The sequence below is a fragment of the Convolutriloba macropyga genome, chromosome 1 (assembly GCF_964194025.1).
Source record: "Convolutriloba macropyga chromosome 1, txConMacr16.3, whole genome shotgun sequence".
NCBI lineage: Eukaryota > Metazoa > Xenacoelomorpha > Acoela > Convolutidae > Convolutriloba > Convolutriloba macropyga.
The window spans coordinates 44072981-44093753 of NC_134468.1; the positions used below are offsets into that span (position 1 = coordinate 44072981).

General features: G+C 31.0%; 2 protein-coding genes across 2 annotated transcripts in view; both read right to left on the reverse strand.

Moving 5' to 3' along the window:
- LOC142349334 (uncharacterized) overlaps window positions 1-20773 on the reverse strand; it is a 63169-nt gene that overhangs the window by 766 nt on the left and 41630 nt on the right. The gene's annotated exons all lie outside the window — the stretch shown is intronic.
- Window positions 4779-20699, reverse strand: LOC142349317 (uncharacterized). Its single transcript, XM_075400793.1, has 2 exons — window positions 20566-20699; window positions 4779-5127 (listed from the first exon to the last, which is right to left on the reverse strand). Exons 1-2 carry the CDS (start codon window positions 20677-20679, stop codon window positions 4843-4845), a joined length of 399 nt encoding a protein of 132 aa, XP_075256908.1. The 5' UTR covers window positions 20680-20699; the 3' UTR covers window positions 4779-4842.

The following is a 20773-nucleotide window of genomic DNA, read 5'->3' on the forward strand; positions in this document are numbered from 1 at the left end:
TTGATTTTATTAGAGCGTTGACAAAAAATTCTATACCAGATGTGAGTCCAAAATGCAGTAATATGGAAATGCAAACGGAACCGAACCCAAATGTTAATGATCTTTTCCAAGTTCCGGCTTCTAAAAAATTGTTCTGAATGCTTTTTGATGTTTAATTCTTCATTTCTAGAATAATAAGTTCGAAGATCCTTTGCAATTTGTTCAGCGTTTCTTGTGAAATTCGGGCGCAGTTAAAATTTGCAATTGAACCCTCTCCATGTTTTGCCTGTGAGCTTTAGATATCGATAAAATTGGCAGTAAATTGAACAAATCTGGTAGCTTAAAAAGAGGCTGCTGCAGCAGACCAGACAATTAAATGGCAAATTTGGATAGCGTTATTTTTTTCAGGAAAACAATTTTGCTCTCAATTCCATCGAATTTGTATCGGTTTTTGTTCTGCAGCTCAATTTTAGCACACACTTGTTATCATGGGAGATTGCACAAAATTGTGAATTAGTATTTTTATGTGCTTGGGTTTTATGCGTGTTTGTGGTAAATAATAAACAGTCAATCAATTGCAAATAATTCATGATTTGGTCAAAGCGTATAATAGATTTTTATCAAGTTACAGTTGAAAAAGTTGGTGAAAATTGTAAATTTCTTGTTTTTTTTCAACATTTGAAAAATTTTGTTTATTTTTGGGGCGCTGTTTTCTAAGATATTTTTACATATAATTGAAATTGCTGAATTGATTGAAAAGTCAATAACAAGCTGTTATTTTTGTCACGCCGTGGTATTGAGGGAGAAAAAAATTAATTGTTTTAAGAAACAATTATTTTCAAAATTGGCTGCGTCAAGCAAGAAAATGCAGCTCAAACGAAGGTTTGGTTTTCAACTTTTTGTTTTTCTTATTGAGAGTGAATTTTCCTCACTGGACACGTCAGAGTCTAATTTTTTCTGCTGAATTTGTTTTCTGTAAAAATGAAAAATGGACATCTGTTACATATTCTAAAGCATATTTTTCTACCCATTTTTACGTTTTTTAGCCTCAATTGTTCTCAACAAATCTGCTTGTTTGTTGTTCTAACGTTTTGCTGCTTGAAAGTTCAAGCGGCTACTAGTTCTAATTAGTAAGAGTTTAGTTTGACTTTCTTGAATTTTTTGTTAAAAAAATTCTCAACTATTTTTGTGAAAGGAAAATTAAGGAGAAAGAATTTTTTAGTTTCTCTTTTAATTCCTCCATGGTTCGATTTGCAGTTTAGCGTTTCTAAACCATTGATGCTTTTGAATTGTGTAGACTATTCAAAAGCATCAATGCCAGTTACCTATTATTACCAGTTACCTAATTTTTTCTCTATCTTTGAATCATTTTTAGATTCTCAACGAAAACCTTTTTCTACGTCTTTTTTCATCTTGCAAAATGCTATATCACTTTCTTCAGCACTTTGCTATATTGTTTCCTCCTATCTGAGTTCGCTGTTGTGCATTCATACATTTTCAACGTCCATTTTCTTTCCCTAAGAATGAACTTCTGAAAAAGGAATAGTTGTTCTTGATATCAATTTTTGCATTTAAAAGGTTTTAAATTGAGTTTTAGATCTGTTCTGCAGCGCTTTTTGAAAATGTTTTTGTTTACTACTTTTTATTTCATATTGATTTTTAAGAGCACTTCTTAGGTTTCATTCACGCGTTTTTCGTGTTTTTCGTTTTAATTCACCCAATTTTAAGGTTTGATTTCGATAAGTACTTAACTCAGTAATTTCGTTGTCAGGGTAATCCCTTTTTCAATATTTATTAAGTTCATTTGTGCGATAAGTTCTAATTCACGCGTGATTTTCCGCAGTCTCAAAATGATTTTTGCTGGCTTCAATTGGACTTGTTTATATCTTCTAAGGGTAAACCGCATGTTCTTTGAGCAAAAATTTTAAAAACAATTTATTTTAATGACAAAATCTGTGTTCATTTTATTAGATAGCGTTTTTTGTCATTGCTGTTTTAAAACCAACCATTTACGCAGCAAGCAAAGCTAATCTATGGCAATATACCAAAACTTTTTCAAATATGCCGTTGTCTTGATTTATTGGTTTGCGTATGAGTTGGATCAGAGTTATTACTTACCATTAGAAAAGGTGTCAACGTGAAATTTCAATTTAAGAGGGTTCTATTCAAAAAAACTGAAAAATATCTACTCATTAAAATTCAAGAATCAAAAAATCTTTTACTGTTTTCAAATTTCCCGTCACCACCTTCTTTGTTGTTCTTGGTAAGGGCCTGCAAAAATAAATTCGTTCGACTGTTTTCCAGGCACACAATTGGCCACCATGGAGCCTTCTGGCATCCAACAGGTGGGAGATTTTATATCACAAACACACTCGAACTGAATTTCTACGAGAACTCCATTCAAGCACGGTGCTCCCGGCAGGCAGTCCTCAATAGATCTGTACTTAATGATCTCTCCGACAACTTTCACTGGGTTGGGTTTTTGAGAAAAAAATGTCTGACAGTGGGCAGATGAGAAGAGTGTCTAAGGCAAAAACATCAATGATTGTCATTAGGGTCGTGAATAAGCAATAGTGTAATAGTGAGCTTATAAAAGTAAATTCCCGGAGCAAGTTTCAATTTTGTTCAGTAGTTCTCCAGTGAAATACAGGTCTTGATTCGGCAAATCAGTACTGGTCACGTTTTATTTCAAGTCTTAAGACTTGCGAAGAAATGTCAAAACTTGCTCAAGACTTGTCAAGTGTCAAGTCTGAATCAAATCTTAGCCATTACTTGGCAAGTCTTGAGTCAAAAGTTCTGCAATACCTGCCACGTCTTAAATATTGCGTTGCTACTACCCGGGTCGAGGTTTTTCGGTGAATTTTTGTAAAAAAAAATGCGGTGAATTTTTGTAGGAAATGATTTAATTGCGGTGAGTGCGGTGAAAAAAATGAGTCCCCGCTTTTCACCGCAACTGTTACAAAAAATTCTTCACGAAATTCACCGCATTTCTTACAAAAATTCACCGCATAAACTATTATGACAAAATCATGTAAGAAATGCGGTGAAAACTGGGCACAGTTAAAATTTGCAATTGAACCTTTTCCATGCTTTGTCTTGGAGCTTCAGATATCGATGAAATTTGCGGTAAATTGAATAAATCTGATAGCTTAATAAAAGGATGCTGCAGCAGATCAGATAGTTTAGTGGCAATTTCAATTGCATAATTTTTTCAACAAAACGAATTTGCTGTCAATTCAATCAAATTTGTATCTGTTTTTGTTCTGCAGCTCAATTTTTAGCACACACTTGTTATCATGGGAGATTGCACAAAATTGTGAATTAGTATTTTTATGTGCGTGGGTTTTATGCGTGTTTGTGGTAAATAATAAGCAGTCAATCAATTAAAAATAATTCATGATTTGGTCAAAGCGTATAATAGATTTTTATCAAGTTACAGTTGAAAAAGTTGGTGAAAATTGTAAATTTCTTGTTTTTTTTCAACATTTGAAAAATTTTGTCTATTTTTGGGGCGCTGTTTTCTAAGATATTATTACATATAATTGAAATTGCTGAATTGATTGAAAAATCAATAATAAGCTGTTATTTTTGTCACGCCGTGGTTTTGAGGGAGAGAAAAAATAATTGTTTTAAGAAGCAATTATTTTCAAAATTGGTTGCGTCAAGTAAGAAAATGCAGCTCAAATGAAGGTTTGGTTTTCGACTTTTTGTTCTTTTTATTGAGAGTGGATTTGAAAATTTGCTCACTGGGCACTTAAGCGTCTAATTCTTTCTGCTGTATTTGTTTTCTGTAAATATGAAAAACTGACATCTGTTACTTATTCTGAAGCATATTTTTCTACCCATTTTTACGTTTTTTTTAGCCTCAATGGTTCTCGACAAATCTGCTTGTTTGTTTTAACATTCTGCTAATTTGCAGTTTAGCTTTTCTAAACCATTGATGCTCCTAAACTTTGTAGTTACCAATAACCTAATTCTTTCTCTATCTTTGAATCATTTTTAGATTCTCAACGAAAACCTTTTTTTACGTCTTTTTTCATCTTGCAAAATGCTATATTACTTTCTCAAGCACTTTGCTATATTGATTCCTCCTATTTGTGTTCGCTGTTGTGCATTCATGACTCCATTTTCAACGTCCATTTTCTTTCCCTAAGAATGAACTTCTGAAAAAGGAATAGTTGTTCTTGATATCAATTTTTGCATTTAAAAGGTTTTAAATTGAGTTTTAGATCTGTTCTGCAGCGCTTTTTGAAAATACTTTTGTTTGATACTTTTTGTTACATATTGATTTTTAAGAGCACTTCTTAGGTTTCATTCACGCGTTTTTCGTGTTTTTCGTTTTAATTCACCCAATTTTAAGGTTTGATTTCGATAAGTACTTCACTCAGTAATTTCGTTGTCAGGGTAATCTGTTTTTCAATATTTATTAAGTTCATTTGTGCGATTAGTTCTAATTCACGCGTGATTTTCCGCAGTCTCAAAATGATTTTTGTTGGCTTCAATTGGACTAGTTTATATCTTCTGCGGGTAAACCGCATGTGAAGTTCTTTGAGCAAAATTTTTGGAAACAATTTATTTTAATGACAAAATCTGTGTTCATTTCATTAGATAGCTTTCTTTGTCATCGCTGTTTTAAAACCAATCGTTTACGCAGCAAGCGAAGCTAATCTATGGCAATATACCCACAACCATTGTCTTGCTTTTATGGTTTGCGTATGATTTGGATCAGAGTTATCACTTACCATTAGAAAGGTGTCAACGTGAAATGTCTATTTAAGAGGGTTCTATTCTAAAAAATCTGAAAGATATTTACTCATTAGAATTCAAGACTCAAAAAATCTTTTACTGTTTTCAAATGTCCCGTCACCACCTTCTTTGGTGTTCTTGGTAAGGGCCTGCAAAAATAAATCCGTTCGATTGTTTTCCAGGCACACAATTGGCCACCATGGAGCCTTCTGGCATCCAGCAGGTGGGAGTTTTTATGTCACAAACACACTCGAACTGAAATTCTCCGAGAGCTCCATTCAAGCACGGTACTCCCGGCAGGCAGTCCTCTATGGATCTGTACTTAATGATCTCTCCGACAACTTTCACTGGGTTGGGTTTCTGAGGGAAAAATGTCTGACAGTGGGCAGATGAGAAGAGTGTCTAAGGCAAAAACATCAATGATTGGCACTAGAGTCGTGAATAAGCAATAGTGTAATAGTGAGCTTATAAAAGTAAATTCCCGGAGCGAGTTTCAATATTGATCAGTACTTCTCCGATGAAATACACGTCTTGATTTGGCAAATCAGTACTGATCGCGTTTTCTTTCAAGTCTTAAGACTTGTGAAGACATGTCAAGACCTGCCCAAGACTTGTCAAATCTAAATCAAGAAATGCGGTGAATGTGGTGAATTTTTGCAAGAAAAGCGGTGAATGCGGTGAAAAAAATAATTCACCGCTTTTCACCGCATTTCTTACAAAATTCGCCATGAAGTTCACTGCATTTCTTACAGAAATTCACCTCATAGACTATTATGGCAAATTAATGTAAGAAGTGCTGTGAATGCCGTGAATGCGGTGAAAAAAATAAATCACCGCTATTCGAACCCAGTCTAGATGTCAACGCTAAAAATGCAAAATTATGTAAGATTGGTGCTGTATGAATAGGACTTATCTAAAATCTACGCTTGAGCACCAATCCTACATAACTTTGAGTTGAATTTAGCGTAGATATAACATAATTTTGAATTGAAAAATCAATTTTGCATAATTATGCATAATTTGGCATTGAAAGAATGCATTGATCTTACATAAATCTGCATAAAAATTAGCGTTGATCTTACATAATTTTGTGTTCCAAAACTTAGATCTTACATAGTTGTTGCATTGAATTAATCGTAGATCTTAGATAATTTAAAGTTGAAATTAGCAAAGTAGAGTCTTTAGGAAACGTTATTTATAATGAATGCATGAAATTTAGCTAAAATTGGTCAGATTCTTGTAGAAAAATTTGTTAATCTGAACAACCCATTTTTGATAGGAGCCTCTACCAACTTGAAATATCCCATAGATTCAAAGGAGTTACATTTTTTTCCATTTGCTAAGTTTCTTATCTTGTCATTGTGAGAAAAACAATAAACTTACTGATTTAATTAATTTGATGATTTGATTACATGATCGAAGTCATATTAATGAATACGTATATAAATGTATATGTATATATATATATATATATATATATATATATATAATATTATATATATATATATATCGTTAGTAAGCATGCATATATATATATATATATATATATATATATATATATATATATATAAATTTGGCTACAATTTTAATTTACTTCAAAAAGCTATGATGAAACTAAATAGTGATAGTGTTGATGGAAAGATTCACTTCGATACATGATGTTTATTTCTGTACAAAAAAGTAACAAAAAGAAACAATGTCTTTTTTCAGCAGTACTGCAAGAAAAATTGTTCATTAATACTGAAAGGTTAGGAAATTTCTTGTACCTCGGATATCAATTTATACGGACGTTAGATTCTATTCAGTGAACGATAGTTTGATCGGTTTTGATAACAAACATACTAGAACATGATATATCTTGCGGAGATCTGGACATGACACTTGCTATAAATACATAAAGATATGTACGAGCTTGCTTCATTTTTGCACTGGCAACAAGAAACAAGATCTTGGCAAGATCGTTAGTAAGCACCTTATAAAGGACGACAAAACTCGAAAAGGACCGGTGATCAGACCATTACCAAATAGAACAGACCTCTGATCAGACCATCCCCAGCCAGAAGTAACTTCTGGTCATAATTTTGTGCGCTCGAATGTGACCCCTGATCAGGCCATTACCAGACGGAAACGACAGAGCGTCCCAGACGGAAGTGACCTCTGGTCAGAACACTTACAGACAATTCTCCATCCGGTGTTTTTGGCCTGAAAACACAATGTTTGCGTTTGACTTCCGTCTGGTACCTCAATCTGGGGTTCCATAAAAAAGCTAAAGAAAATCTACTTTGTAAATTTTTTACATTAACAAAGTTAGAAGACAAACAAACAACAAAAAATGCTATTTATTCCAATAAAAAAGCGCAAGAAATTTTCTTGGTTTACCTTGCTAAGATCTGTAGTTTACCAGGATTGGATGAAGAGGAAATGTTGTTGTAGCATGTTCTGTGCAAGATGTTTCAAATTTTGCAAGAAATGTCAAGATCACTCATATCGTAATAAGGCGTATGATGTTTCAAATCACTGAGTGTTAATTGACAGTTGACGTGATGGAGACTATAGTTAACTGTCAGCAAAATTTGTACTTATTTGTTGGATTAAACTACAGAAAAATCACTCCCTATTAACCTAACAACATTAGACAGATTAGAGTATTTTCTCGTTATTAAAAATTTCACTGAACCTACTGTGCTACTTTTACTCTACTAAAAATTTTGGTAAAAAAAATCACTAAGTTGAACGACGTAAACTTTAAAGAACGCCTTGAAACAAAAGAAAGTGATTCGAAAAAGCACATCAATGAAAGCTTTTTTTATTTTCTGTATCTTGATTCAATATTTGGAACTCATTTGGACATCAGCTCAAATTTAAAGCGGTCTTAGATTTTCTGTACAATTCATTGATTTGTGTGTTCTACTATTTCATATTCAACTAAGTTTTGAGAAAAAACAGAGCAATAAATTCAAAAATATGCTGGGCAATTTTATCCGAAGTTTTTCTAACATTTAGGCTCAATATTTCACGTTCCTTATCAAAAACGAATTTCAATAGCACACTTTGTGACAAATAGACCAAATTGCTCATCTAAAAACTAACGATAACAATTTCTCAAATTTCAAAGACGACAAATTATACTTTTGCTCAATATCAGATTGTAGAGGAATTTTAAAAAAAATGGCAGGTTTCTAAGCCAATTTAACTCGATAATAATCAAGTCTTCAATAACTATTTTTGTTTTACTGACTATTATTCGCCAAACTGTTTATTTTGCTATTTTTTGGAACGTTGTCTTGTTTCTAATGTAGGGCAGAACTTTTAAGGCTAGTTATGATTTATTCTTGGGTGCGAATTGTAAATCCCGCTGTTTTTTAATTTTTTTTCAATTCTCTTGCTCTTTTCGAACATTTTAAAACAATTACCGGAACAACATTACAAAGGAAGGACGTTAAATTACCTTAGAAAATTGACGTGCAAATGAGTGGCCAGGAGCGCTTATCATGTTCAGTAAAAAGTTCAAAGATTTTGTGGCTTCGGCACTTTGCTCGAGTAAAACTTCTTTCTCGAAATTTGTGTTTTCTCAGTTGTCTTCAGTTGGTTGCGATTATACAAACTTTCTTGAAATTTTTTGTGATTTGGGGGTTTGTCAAATTGAAAACCAATTCGAAAGACCCGCTGGCGTCGAATGCAGGCCTATTCGTTTATATGTCATTTTATACTAGGAAAAAATTGAGGATATTAGTGGCTTGGGCAGTAATTTTTTTGAAACTTTTTTTGAATTTTTCATTGTTTTCACAATTTGTTGTCTTTTAGTAGTTGTTAGACCTATTCTGTATAATAAAAGGTCTCGATGGCGTCTCTAGGAATATAAAAGAAACATTTAATCATTTCAGTTGGTAGCTAAAGGTTATAAAAATTATAAACTCTTTTTTCTGATTTTTCCATTTGCGTCCTTGTTTTGTGAATTACAAATTTTTATGTCTTGTTTAGTTTTTTGTGATCCCATTTTTACATCGCTAAATGTTTTTAAAAACTAACATTGAGTTTTGGTCGCAGTAAACGTTTGTTTTTGTTATTTGTTTTTTTTTCTTGTCTCATAGTCTTGTTAATGGCATGTCTCGTTGGCCATCTACAACGGCCTTGTTTAATTAGTTTAACGGCTTGAGTTAAAGGCTTTTTTCACACACCAATTATTTTTCTGAGATAACTGTAATTTTTTAAAAAAGTTTCCCGTCTCCTTCTTTTTTGGAAGACAGTCATATCAAAAATGTGAATCAACGGGTCGTAACCTATTGTGCAAACACACATTACCGAGCCTCATTGTCTTATCTTTTACCATATCCCTGGTGAGTCAAATTTATTAATCGCAATGGTATAAACAGACCAACTAAAATGTTGTTTCTCGACCTTTTACGTCACCTAAAAAGTCTCATGTGATCGGCTAACGGATCTTTTTATTTCATAAAGCATTACAAGTGTATCTATAGTAGATCTGGTTTGATATTTACTACCCGTGGCCGTAGAAGTCTCCAAAAAGGTGAATTGTTTTTCTTGCAAAATGGGGTTTGTCACATTCGGTTATTATTAACGTTTTTTACCTGGGTCTAGAGGGTTTTTTCAAGAAAAATTTACTTTGTAAGCTCTTGCAAGAGATATTTAATTTTTCAAGAATCCTGTAAGAAAAAAAAAATTTGAAAGAACCTTGTAAGAAAAAGCTAATCTTGTCAGATATTGTGCAAATGTTGTAGGGTTTAAATTTCAAACGAAATCTCTGAATTGATATGAAAAACACAATTGAGTTTTTCTATTTACAACTGCTGCTGCCTATTTTTTTCAGTACGATAAATAGATTGTAAGCCATTTATTCGGCTTTTTATTTTCTGACCATCCCATCCTGAATGTTTTCAAATTTCAACTGATAATAGCAAAATAGATAATGTCAGAAAACAAGTTTTTTATTTTTTATCAGGAAACAATGGATCCAGGCCATTAATATGTACTATTGAATAAGAATGGATGTCTTCAAACGTGGGGATTTATCATAAAATGGTTCAATAACAAAGTGCAGTCAAAAGGGATGCAAATTTAAAAGAATAAATAACTGATAACAACGCAGCAAGTCAAATTCCCACAAATAATTTCAATGAAAGGAATATATTATTATTCATACTTTTTCAACTACTAATTTTGTTTTTCAAAAGATAAATTTACAAATTTGGATTATACTATACGTAATTCTGATAAATTTGATAAAAAATAATTTAAAGATTTTTCAAATTATGTTTTGTAAATCACTGATTATACTTTAAATAATTTTGCCTAGAGTCCAAATACGACTAAAAAAATTGATATTTGAAATCATTCCTTTTCAAAAATACAAAAAATATATATCTTCAAATTTAACAACTAAGGACTTTGATACATATTTAAAGGTCGTTTTTCAAGTAATGTAAAGTTAAATTCAGAATTATATTCTTGGTTTTTGCTATATGAAAGCTAATGATTTGTTTTTTGAAAGCTAACTAAATCAAACATACTAAATCATTATCAACTTAATTTTAGAAACAATAGAGATTTTTTGTCGGTATGAAACAATTCTGGATGCAGAGTTATTTTTCATTTTGAATTTTTTATGCGTTTGTTCTCCCTTCATTGAAAACAAATTGCTCTCATTGCAACTTCCCCCTCATAACTTCTTCTCTCTCAAATTTCTACACTGGATTATTTTATTTTTTTACTCACCTTGTTGGGGGAGGAACCATAAACTCAAACGGGTTTTATGTTCAGTAATTTTTGGCTTCTTGATATAATCATTGTAGAGAGTTGTCAGTAATATCATTAGAAAGGCCTTTTAACATAGAATATAGAAATAAGAGAATTTTTTGAATTTCTTTTTTTTTTCACAGAATTATCGATTATTATAATTTTCTGATCATTTGTAGTCAATTCAGTTGTTTTATTTCACAGTTTATAAATTTTTGCTAAAATTTTTTGTCAAATTTTTTAAATACAGTAGGTTAAAATTGTTAGCAAACTTGTTAATGCTCTGAAAATTCTGGATTGACTAATCTTGCTGGGCAATTTTATCCGAAGTTTTTGCTAACATTTAGGCTAAATTTTTCACGTTCCTTATAAAAAACGAATTTCAATAGCACACTTTGTGACAAGTAGACGAAATTGGTCATCTAAAAACTAACGATAACAATTTCTCAAATTTCAAAGACGACAAATTATACTTTCGCTCAATATCAGACTGTAGAGGAATTTGAAAAAATGGCATGTTTCTTAGCCAATTTAACTCGATAATAATCAAATCTTCAACAACTATTTTTGTTTTACTGATTATTGTTCGCCAAACTGTTTATTTTGATATTTTTTGGAACGCTGTCTTGTTTCTAATGTAGGGCAGAACTTTTAAGGCTAGTTTTGATTTATTCTAGGGTGCGAATTGTAAAACCTGCTGTTTTTTTTAATTTATTTTTCAATTTTTTCGCCCTTTTCGATCACTTTAAAATAATTACCGGAACAACATTACAAAGAAACGACATTAAATTACCTTAAAAAATTGACGTGCAAATGAGTGGCCAGGAGCGCTGATCATGTTCAGTAAAAAGTTCAAAGATTTTGTGGCTTCGGCACTTTGCTCGAGTAAAACTTCTTTCTCGAAATTTGTGTTTTCTCAGTTGTCTTCAGTTGGCTTCGACTATACAAACTTTCTTGAAATTTTTTGTGATTTGGGGGTTTGTCAAATTGAAAACCAATTCGAAAGACCCGCTGGCGTCGAATGCAGGCCTATTCATTTATATGTCATTTTATACTAGGTAAATGTTGAGGATATTAGTGGCTTGGGCAGTAGTTTTTTTGAAACTTTTTTGCATTTTTCATTGTTTTCACAATTTTTTGTCTCTTAGTAGCTGTTAGACCTATTCTGTATAATAAGAGGTCTCGATGGCGTCTCTAGGAATATAAAAGAAACATTTAATCATTTCAGTTGGTAGCTAAAGGTTATAAAAATTATAAACTCTTTTTTCTGATTTTTCCATTTGCGTTCTTGTTTTGTGAATTACAAATTTTTATGTCGTGTTTAGTTTTTTGTGATCCCATTTTTATATTGCTAAATGTTTTTAAAAACTAACATTGAGTTTTGGTCGCAGTAAACATTTGTTTTTGTTATTTGTTTTCTTTTCTTGTCTCATAGTCTTGTTAATGGCATGTCTCGTTGGCCATCTACAACGGCCTTGTTTAATTAGTTTAACGGCTTGAGTTAGAGGCTTTTTTTCAAAAACCAATTATTTTTCTGAGATAACTGTGATTTTTTATAAAAAGTTTCCCGTCTCCTCCTTTTTTAGAAGACAGTTAAACCAAAAATGTGAATCAACGGGTCGCAACCTAATGTGCAAACGCACATTACCGAGCCTCATTGTCTATCTCTTACCATATCCCTGGTGAGTCAAACTTATTAATCGCAATGGCATATACAGACCAACTAAAATGTTGTTTCTCGACTTTTTACGTCACCTAAAAATTCTCATGTGATCGGCTAACGGTTATTTTTATTTCATAAAGCATTACAAGTGTATCTATAGTAGATCTGGTTTGATATTTACTACCCGTGGCCGTAGGAATCTCCAAAAAGGTGAATTTTTTCTTGCAAAATGTGGTATGTGAATTTCGGGTATTATTAACATTTTTTTACCTGGGTCTAGAGGGTTTTTTTCAAGAAAAATTTACTTTGTAAGCTCTTGCAAGAGATAGTTAATTTTTCAAGAATCCTGTAAGAAAAAAAAAATTTTGAAAGAACCTTGTATGAAAAAGCTAATCTTGTCAGATATTGTGCAAATGTTGTAGGGTTTAAATTTCAAACGAAACCTTTGAATTGATATGAAAAACAAAATTGAGTTTTTCTATTTACAACTGATGCTGCCTATTTTTTTCAGTACGATAAATAGATTGTACTACCATAAAAATGTACTATTGAATAGGAATTGATGTCTTCAGACGTGGGGATTTTTTTAAAAATGGTTCAATTTTAAAGTGGAGTCAAAGGGGATGCAAAATTAAAAGAATAAAGAACTGATAAAAACGCAGCAAGTCAAATTTCCACAAATAATTTTAATGAAAGGAATATATTATTATTCATACTTTTTCAACTACTAATTTTTGTTTTTCAAAAGTATAAATTTACAAATTTGGATTATACTATACGTAATCCTGATAAATTTGATAAAAATAATTTAAAGTCTTTTCAAATTATGTTTTGTAAGTCACTGATTATACTTTAAATAATTTTGCCTAGAGTCCAAATACGACTGAAAAAATTGATATTTGAAATCATTCCTTTTCAAAAATACAAAAAATATATATCTTCAAGTTTAACAACTAAGGACTTTGATACATATTTAAAGGTCGTTTTTCAAGTAATGTAAAGTTAAATTCAGAATTATATTCTTGGTTTTTACCGGATGAAAGCTAATGATATAATCATTGTAGAGAGTAGTCAGTAATATCAATAGAAAGGCCTTTTAACATTTCTTTTTTTTCCACAGAATTATCAATTACTAAAATTTTCTGATCGTTTGTAGTCAATTCAGTTGTTTTATTTCACAGTTTACAAATATTTGCTTATATTTTTGTCAAACTTACTAAATATAGTAGGTTAAAGTTGTTAGCAAACTTGTAAATGCTCTGAAATTTCAGGATTGACTAAAATTTCGGTTCGAATTGTAAAACCTGCTGTTTTTTTTATTTTTTTTCCAATTTTTTTTTGCTCTTTTCGATCACTTTAAAACAATTACCGGAACAACATTACAAAGGAATGACGTTAAATTAAATTAACAAATTGACGTGCAAATGAGTGTCCAGGAGCGCTTATCATGTTCAGTAAAAAGTTCAAAGTTTTGTGGCTTCGGCATTTTGCTCGAGTAAAACTTCTTTCTCGAAATTTGTGTTCTCTCAGTTGTCTTTGTTTAGTGGTCTAAAGACTTCGTCTCGCCAATTAAATGTCTAATTAGGGTCTTTTGGAGTGAAGGAGCTAATTTATTTAGTTTTTTGGTGAAAACTTGTCCAAGCGTGTTGATTTGATGGTTTTCAAAAATATTTTTTTGCAAAGCAAAAAAGTAGTACGTTTTTGAGATTTTGACGTATTTACAATAATTTTCTGTCAACTTATAACTCAATTCAGGTAGAGAGCTTACATCATTCACTAATTAAATAAAAGTTAGTTTTAACTGTCTGTTACGTTTTCAATTTCGATTTTTAGGCTTTGAGACTAAAAGGTTCCACATTTACGTACATAAAATTTCTGAATTTTGTACAGTTGTTTTTAGTGCCATGTCACACCATAACTATAATTGCAGAACACAAAAAAAACGATGGTTTCTAAAAGAGGGGCGATTGAAATTATCCAGCGTTTCTAGTGAATAGGTTATGGTTTTAACGGCTTCGACGCCTATTTGTTGCAAAGCTCAATTTAATTTTTGATTTATCGCTATATCTGTCATTTTTTGTAGTCATAAGAAATAATTACGATAATGAACGTTTTTGGAAGGTGCCAATTAACCACTTTAAGTTTTTAATTCTATAGCTAAAGGTTTTCTTGACATTGAACTTTTTCTATCAGAAAAAATCATTGTAATTTTGAACTTTTCCGGCTTTTTTTTTCCTTTTTTCCTTATTTCAGGTAGATTTTTGCTTAGATTCATCATTGTCAGCTTTCTTGCTGCCTAATTATAGTTTTTAAATATCCTTTTTCTTAGAAGAAATTGGTTTTCTGGCTTCTATTTTACAAATTTTCTTGAAACTTTTTGTGATTCGGGGGTTTTTTAAATTGAAAACCAATTTGAAAGACCCGCTGGCGTCGAATGCAGGTCTATTCATTTATATGTCTTTTTATACTAGGTGAAAGTTGAGGATATTAGTGGCTCGGGCACTAATTTTTATCAAACTTTTTTTGAAGTTTTCATTGTTTTCACAATTTGTTGTCTTTTAATAGTTGTGAGACATATTCTATATAATAAGAGGTCTCGATGGCTTCTCTAGGAAAATAAAAGAAACATTTAGACATTTCAGTTGATAGCTAAAGGTTTTTATGGCTCTTAACTTTTCAGTTTTTCAAAAAAATTAAAACTCTTTTTTCTGATTTTTCCATTTGCGCTCTTGTTTTGTGAATTGTAAGTTTTCAGGTCGTGTTTAGTGCTTTTTGAGATCCCATTTTTACCTTGCTATTTTTTTAAAAAATTAACATCGAGTTTTGGTCGTAGTAATGTTTGGTTTTTTTATTTGTTTTTTTTTAATTTTTCTTGTCTCATAGTCTTGTTAATGGCATGTCCCATTGGCCCTCTCAACGGCCTTGTTTAATTAGTTTAGCGGTTTGAGTGAAAGGCATTTTTTTCACTCAGTAATTATTTTTCTGATATAGCTGTAAAGATAAATTTACAAATTTGGATTATACTATACGTAATTCCGATAAATTTGATAAAAATAATTTAAAGATTTTTTTCAAATTATGTTTTGTAAATCCCTGATTATACTTTAAATGATTTTGCCTAGAGTCCAAATACGACTAAAAAAATTGATATTTGAAATCATTCCTTTTCAAAAATACAAAAAATATATATCTTCAAATTTAACAACTAAGGACTTTGATACATATTTAAAGGTCGTTTTTCAAGTAATGTAAAGTTAAATTCAGAATTATATTCTTGGTTTTTGCTAGATGAAAGCTAATGATTTGTTTTTTGAAAGCTAACTAAATCAAACATACTAAATCATTATCAACTTAATTTTAGAAACAATAGAGATTTTTTGTCGGTATGAAACAATTCTGGATGCAGAGTTATTTTTCATTTTGAATTTTTTATGCGTTTGTTCTCCCTTCATTGAAAATAAATTGCTCTCATTGCAACTTCCCCCTCATAACTTCTTCTCTCTCAAATTTCTACACTGGATTATTTTATTTTTTTACTCACCTTGTTGGGGGAGGAACCATAAACTCAAACGGGTTTTATGTTCAGTAATTTTTGGCTTCTTGATATAATCATTGTAGAGAGTTGTCAGTAATATCATTAGAAAGGCCTTTTAACATAGAATATAGAAATAAGAGAATTTTTTGAATTTCTTTTTTTTCACAGAATTATCGATTATTATAATTTTCTGATCATTTGTAGTCAATTCAGTTGTTTTATTTCACAGTTTATAAATTTTTGCTTATATTTTTTGTCAAATTTTTTAAATACAGTAGGTTAAAATTCTTAGCAAACTTGTTAATGCTCTGAAAATTCAAGATTGACTAATCTTGCTGGGCAATTTTATCCGAAGTTTTTGCTAACATTTAGGCTAAATTTTTCACGTTCCTTATAAAAAACGAATTTCAATAGCACACTTTGTGACAAATAGACGAAATTGTTCATCTAAAAACTAACGATAACAATTTCTCAAATTTCAAAGACGACAAATTATACTTTCGCTCAATATCAGACTGTAGAGGAATTTGAAAAAATGTCATGTTTCTTAGCCAATTTAACTCGATAATAATCAAATCTTCAACAACTATTTTTGTTTTACTGATTATTGTTCGCCAAACTGTTTATTTTGATATTTTTTGGAACGCTGTCTTGTTTCTAATGTAGGGCAGAACTTTTAAGGCTAGTTTTGATTTATTCTAGGGTGCGAATTGTAAAACCTGCTGTTTTTTTTTTATTTTTTTCAATTCTCTTGCTCTTTTCGAACATTTTAAAACAATTACCGGAACAACATTACAAAGGAAGGACGTTAAATTACCTTAGAAAAGGTGTTTAGTTTTTTGTGATCCCATTTTTACATTGCTAAATGTTTTTAAAAACTAACATTGAGTTTTGGTCGCAGTAAACGTTTGTTTTTGTTATTTGTTTTTTTTTCTTGTCTCATAGTCTTGTTAATGGCATGTCTCGTTGGCCATCTACAACGGCCTTGTTTAATTAGTTTAACGGCTTGAGTTAGAGGCTTTTTTTCAAAAACCAATTATTTTTCTGAGATAACTGTGATTTTTTATAAAAAGTTTCCCGTCTCCTCCTTTTTTTAGAAGACAGTTAAACCAAAAATGTGAATCAACGGGTCGCAACCTAATGTGCAAACGCACATTACCGAGCCTCATTGTCTATCTCTTACCATATCCCTGGTGAGTCAAACTTATTAATCGCAATGGCATATACACACCAACTAAAATGTTGTTTCTCGACTTTTTACGTCACCTAAAAATTCTCATGTGATCGGCTAACGGTTATTTTTATTTCATAAAGCATTACAAGTGTATCTATAGTAGATCTGGTTTGATATTTACTACCCGTGGCCGTAGGAATCTCCAAAAAGGTGAATTTTTTCTTGCAAAATGTGGTATGTGAATTTCGGGTATTATTAACATTTTTTTACCTGGGTCTAGAGGGTTTTTTTCAAGAAAAATTTAATTTGTAAGCTCTTGCAAGAGATAGTTAATTTTTCAAGAATCCTGTAAAAAAAAAAAATTTTGAAAGAACCTTGTAAGAAAAAGCTAATCTTGTCAGATATTGTGCAAATGTTGTAGGGTTTAAATTTCAAACGAAACCTTTGAATTGATATGAAAAACAAAATTGAGTTTTTCTATTTACAACTGATGCTGCCTATTTTTTTCAGTACGATAAATAGATTGTACTAACATAAAAATATACTATTGAATAGGAATTGATGTCTTCAGACGTGGGGATTTTTTTAAAAATGGTTCAATTTTAAAGTGGAGTCAAAGGGGATGCAAAACTAAAAGAATAAAGAACTGATAACAACGCAGCAAGTCAAATTTCCACAAATAATTTCAATGAAAGGAATATATTATTATTCATACTTTTTCAACTACTAATTTTGTTTTTCAAAAGATAAATTTACAAATTTGGATTATACTATACGTAATCCTGATAAATTTGATAAAAATAATTTAAAGTCTTTTCAAATTATGTTTTGTAAGTCACTGATTATACTTTAAATGATTTTGCCTAGAGTCCAAATACGACTGAAAAAATTGATATTTGAAATCATTCCTTTTCAAAAATACAAAAAATATATATCTTCAAGTTTAACAACTAAGGACTTTGATACATATTTAAAGGTCGTTTTTCAAGTAATGTAAAGTTAAATTCAGAATTATATTCTTGGTTTTTACCGGATGAAAGCTAATGATATAATCATTGTAGAGAGTTGTCAGTAATATCAATAGAAAGGCCTTTTAACATAGAATATACAAAAAAGATAATTTTTTGAATTTCTTTTTTTTCCACAGAATTATCAATTACTAAAATTTTCTGATCGTTTGTAGTCAATTCAGTTGTTTTATTTCACAGTTTACAAATTTTTGCTTATATTTTTGTCAAACTTACTAAAAATAGTAGGTTAAAATTGTTAGCAAACTTGTTAATGCTCTGAAATTTCAGGATTGACTAAAATTTCGGTTCGAATTGTAAAACCTGCTGTTTTTTTTTATTTTTTTTCCAATTTTTTTGCTCTTTTCGATCACTTTAAAACAATTACCGGAACAACATTACAAAGGAATGACGTTAAATTACATTAACAATTTGACGTGCAAATGAGTGTCCAGGAGCGCTTATCATGTTCAGTAAAAAGCTCTAAGTTTTTTGGCTTCGGCATTTTGCTCGAGTAAAACTTCTTTCTCGAAATTTGTGTTTTCTCAGTTGTCTTTGTTTAGTGGTCTAAAGACTTCGTCTCGCCAATTAAATGTCTAATTAGGGTCTTTTGGAGTGAAGGAGCTAGTTTATTTAGTTTTTTGATGAAAACTTGTTCAAGCTTGTTGATTTGATGGTTTTCAAAAATGTTTTTTTTTGCAAAGCAAAAAAGTAGTACGTTTTTGAGATTTTGACGTATTTCCAATAATTTTCTGTCAACTTATAGCTCAATTCAGGTAGAGAGCTTACATCATTCACTAATTAAATAAAAGTTAGTTTTAACTGTCGCTTACGTTTTCAATTTCGATTTTTAGGCTTTGAGACTAAAAGGTTCCACATTTACGTACATAAAATTTCTGAATTTTGTACAGTTGTTTTTAGTGCCATGTCACACCATAACTATAATTGCAGAACACAAAAAAAAACGATGGTTTCTAAAAGAGGGGCGATTGAAATTATCCAGCGTTTCTAGTGAATAGGTTATGGTTTTAACGGCTTCGACGCCTATTTGTTGCAAAGCTCAATTTAATTTTCAATTTATCGCTATATCTGTCATTTTTTGTAGTCATAAGAAATATTTACGATAATGAACTTTTTTGGAAGGTGCCAATTAACCACTTTAAGTTTTTAATTCTATAGCTAAAGGTTTTCTTGACATTGAACTTTTTCTATCAGAAAAAATCATTGTAATTTTGAACTTTTCCGGCTTTTTTTCCGTTTTTCCTTATTTCAGGTAGATTTTTGCTTAGATTCATCATTGTCAGCTTTCTTGCTGCCTAATTTTAGTTTTTAAATATCCTTTTTCTTAGAAGAAATTGGTTTTCTGGCTTCTATTTTACAAATTTTCTTAAAACTTTTTGTGATTCGGGGGTTTTTTAAATTGAAAACCAATTTGAAAGACCCGCTGGCGTCGAATGCAGGTCTATTCATTTATATGTCATTTTATACTAGGTGAAAGTTGAGGATATTAGTGGCTCGGGCACTAATTTTTATCAAACTTTTTTTGAAGTTTTCATTGTTTTCACAATTTGTTGTCTTTTATTAGTTGTGAGACATATTCTGTATAATAAGAGGTCTCGATGGCTTCTCTAGGAATATAAAAGAAACATTTAGATATTTCAGTTGATAGCTAAAGGTTTTTATGGCTCTTAACTTTTCAGTTTTTCAAAAAAATTAAAACTCTTTTTTCTGATTTTTCCATTTGCGCTCTTGTTTTGTGAATTGTAAGTTTTCAGGTCGTGTTTAGTGCTTTTTGAGATCCCATTTTTACCTTGCTATTTTTTTTAAAAATTAACATCGAGTTTTGGTCGTAGTAATGTTTGGTTTTTTTATTTGTTTTTTTTTTAATTTTTCTTGTCTCATAGTCTTGTTAATGGCATGTCCCATTGGCCCTCTCAACGGCCTTGTTTAATTAGTTTAGCGGTTTGAGTGAAAGGCATTTTTTTCACTCAGTAATTATTTTTCTGATATAGCTGTAATTTTTTTTAAAAAAATTCCAGTCTCCTCCTCTTTTGGAAGACAGTTAAATCAAAAATGTGGATCAGCGGGTCGGTACCTAATGTGCAAACACACATTACCGAGATTGATTGTATTATCTCTTACCATAGCCCTGGTGAGTCAAATTTATTAATCGCAATGTCATATACAGACCAAGCAAAATGTTGTTTCTGAACTTTTTATGTCCCTTAAATATTCTCATGTGATTTAAGAAGCGATTATTTTTAATTCATAAAGCATTACAAGCGTATCTATAGTAGATCTGGTTTGATTAGTACTACCCGTGACCGTAGGAATCTCCAAAAGGGTGAATGTTTTTTCTTGCACAGTGGGGTATGTCACGTTCGGGTATTATTAACATTTTTTTACCTGGGTCTAGAGGGTTTTTTCAAGAAAAATTTACTTTGTAAGCTCTTGCAAGAGATAGTTAATTTTTCAAGAATCCTGCAAGAAAAAATATTTTGAAAGAACCTTGTAAAAAAGCTAATCTTGTCTGATATTGTGAAAATGTTGTAAGATTTAAAAATGACGAATAAGAATCTTCGAAAATCTGACAAATTTTTGTTTTCGATTCGGGAGCACGCTATAGAAGTGAATCTAAACTGGCCTACAATAAACTTTTTTTCTACTGTGAATGCTCTATTTGCAAATTCATGTTTTTAATACGTACCAGTGACGCACACAGGGAAACAATGAGCTGACTTTCAGCGATGATAAGTTTCATTACTAAAATTTTGAAAGAATTAAACTGCATATGTGAACACTGCTTCTGAAAAATAGGCATGTTACCTTTTTACATTTTGGTTTACAACTGTTAACTGAATGTTGAAACGTTTTTCTCATTTTAAAACTGTTGATGTTCCTTATAACAATCTGGT

Excerpts from the sequence above, each read along its gene's own strand:
- LOC142349317 (XM_075400793.1), bottom strand. The coding sequence starts at position 20,679 with ATGCCTATTTTTCAGAAGCAGTGTTCACATATGCAGTTTAATTCTTTC. Across the intron at positions 5,128-20,565 it reads TTTCCCTGTGTGCGTCACTG|ACACTCTTCTCATCTGCCCA; the intron begins GTACGTATTAAA and ends TTTTTGCCTTAG.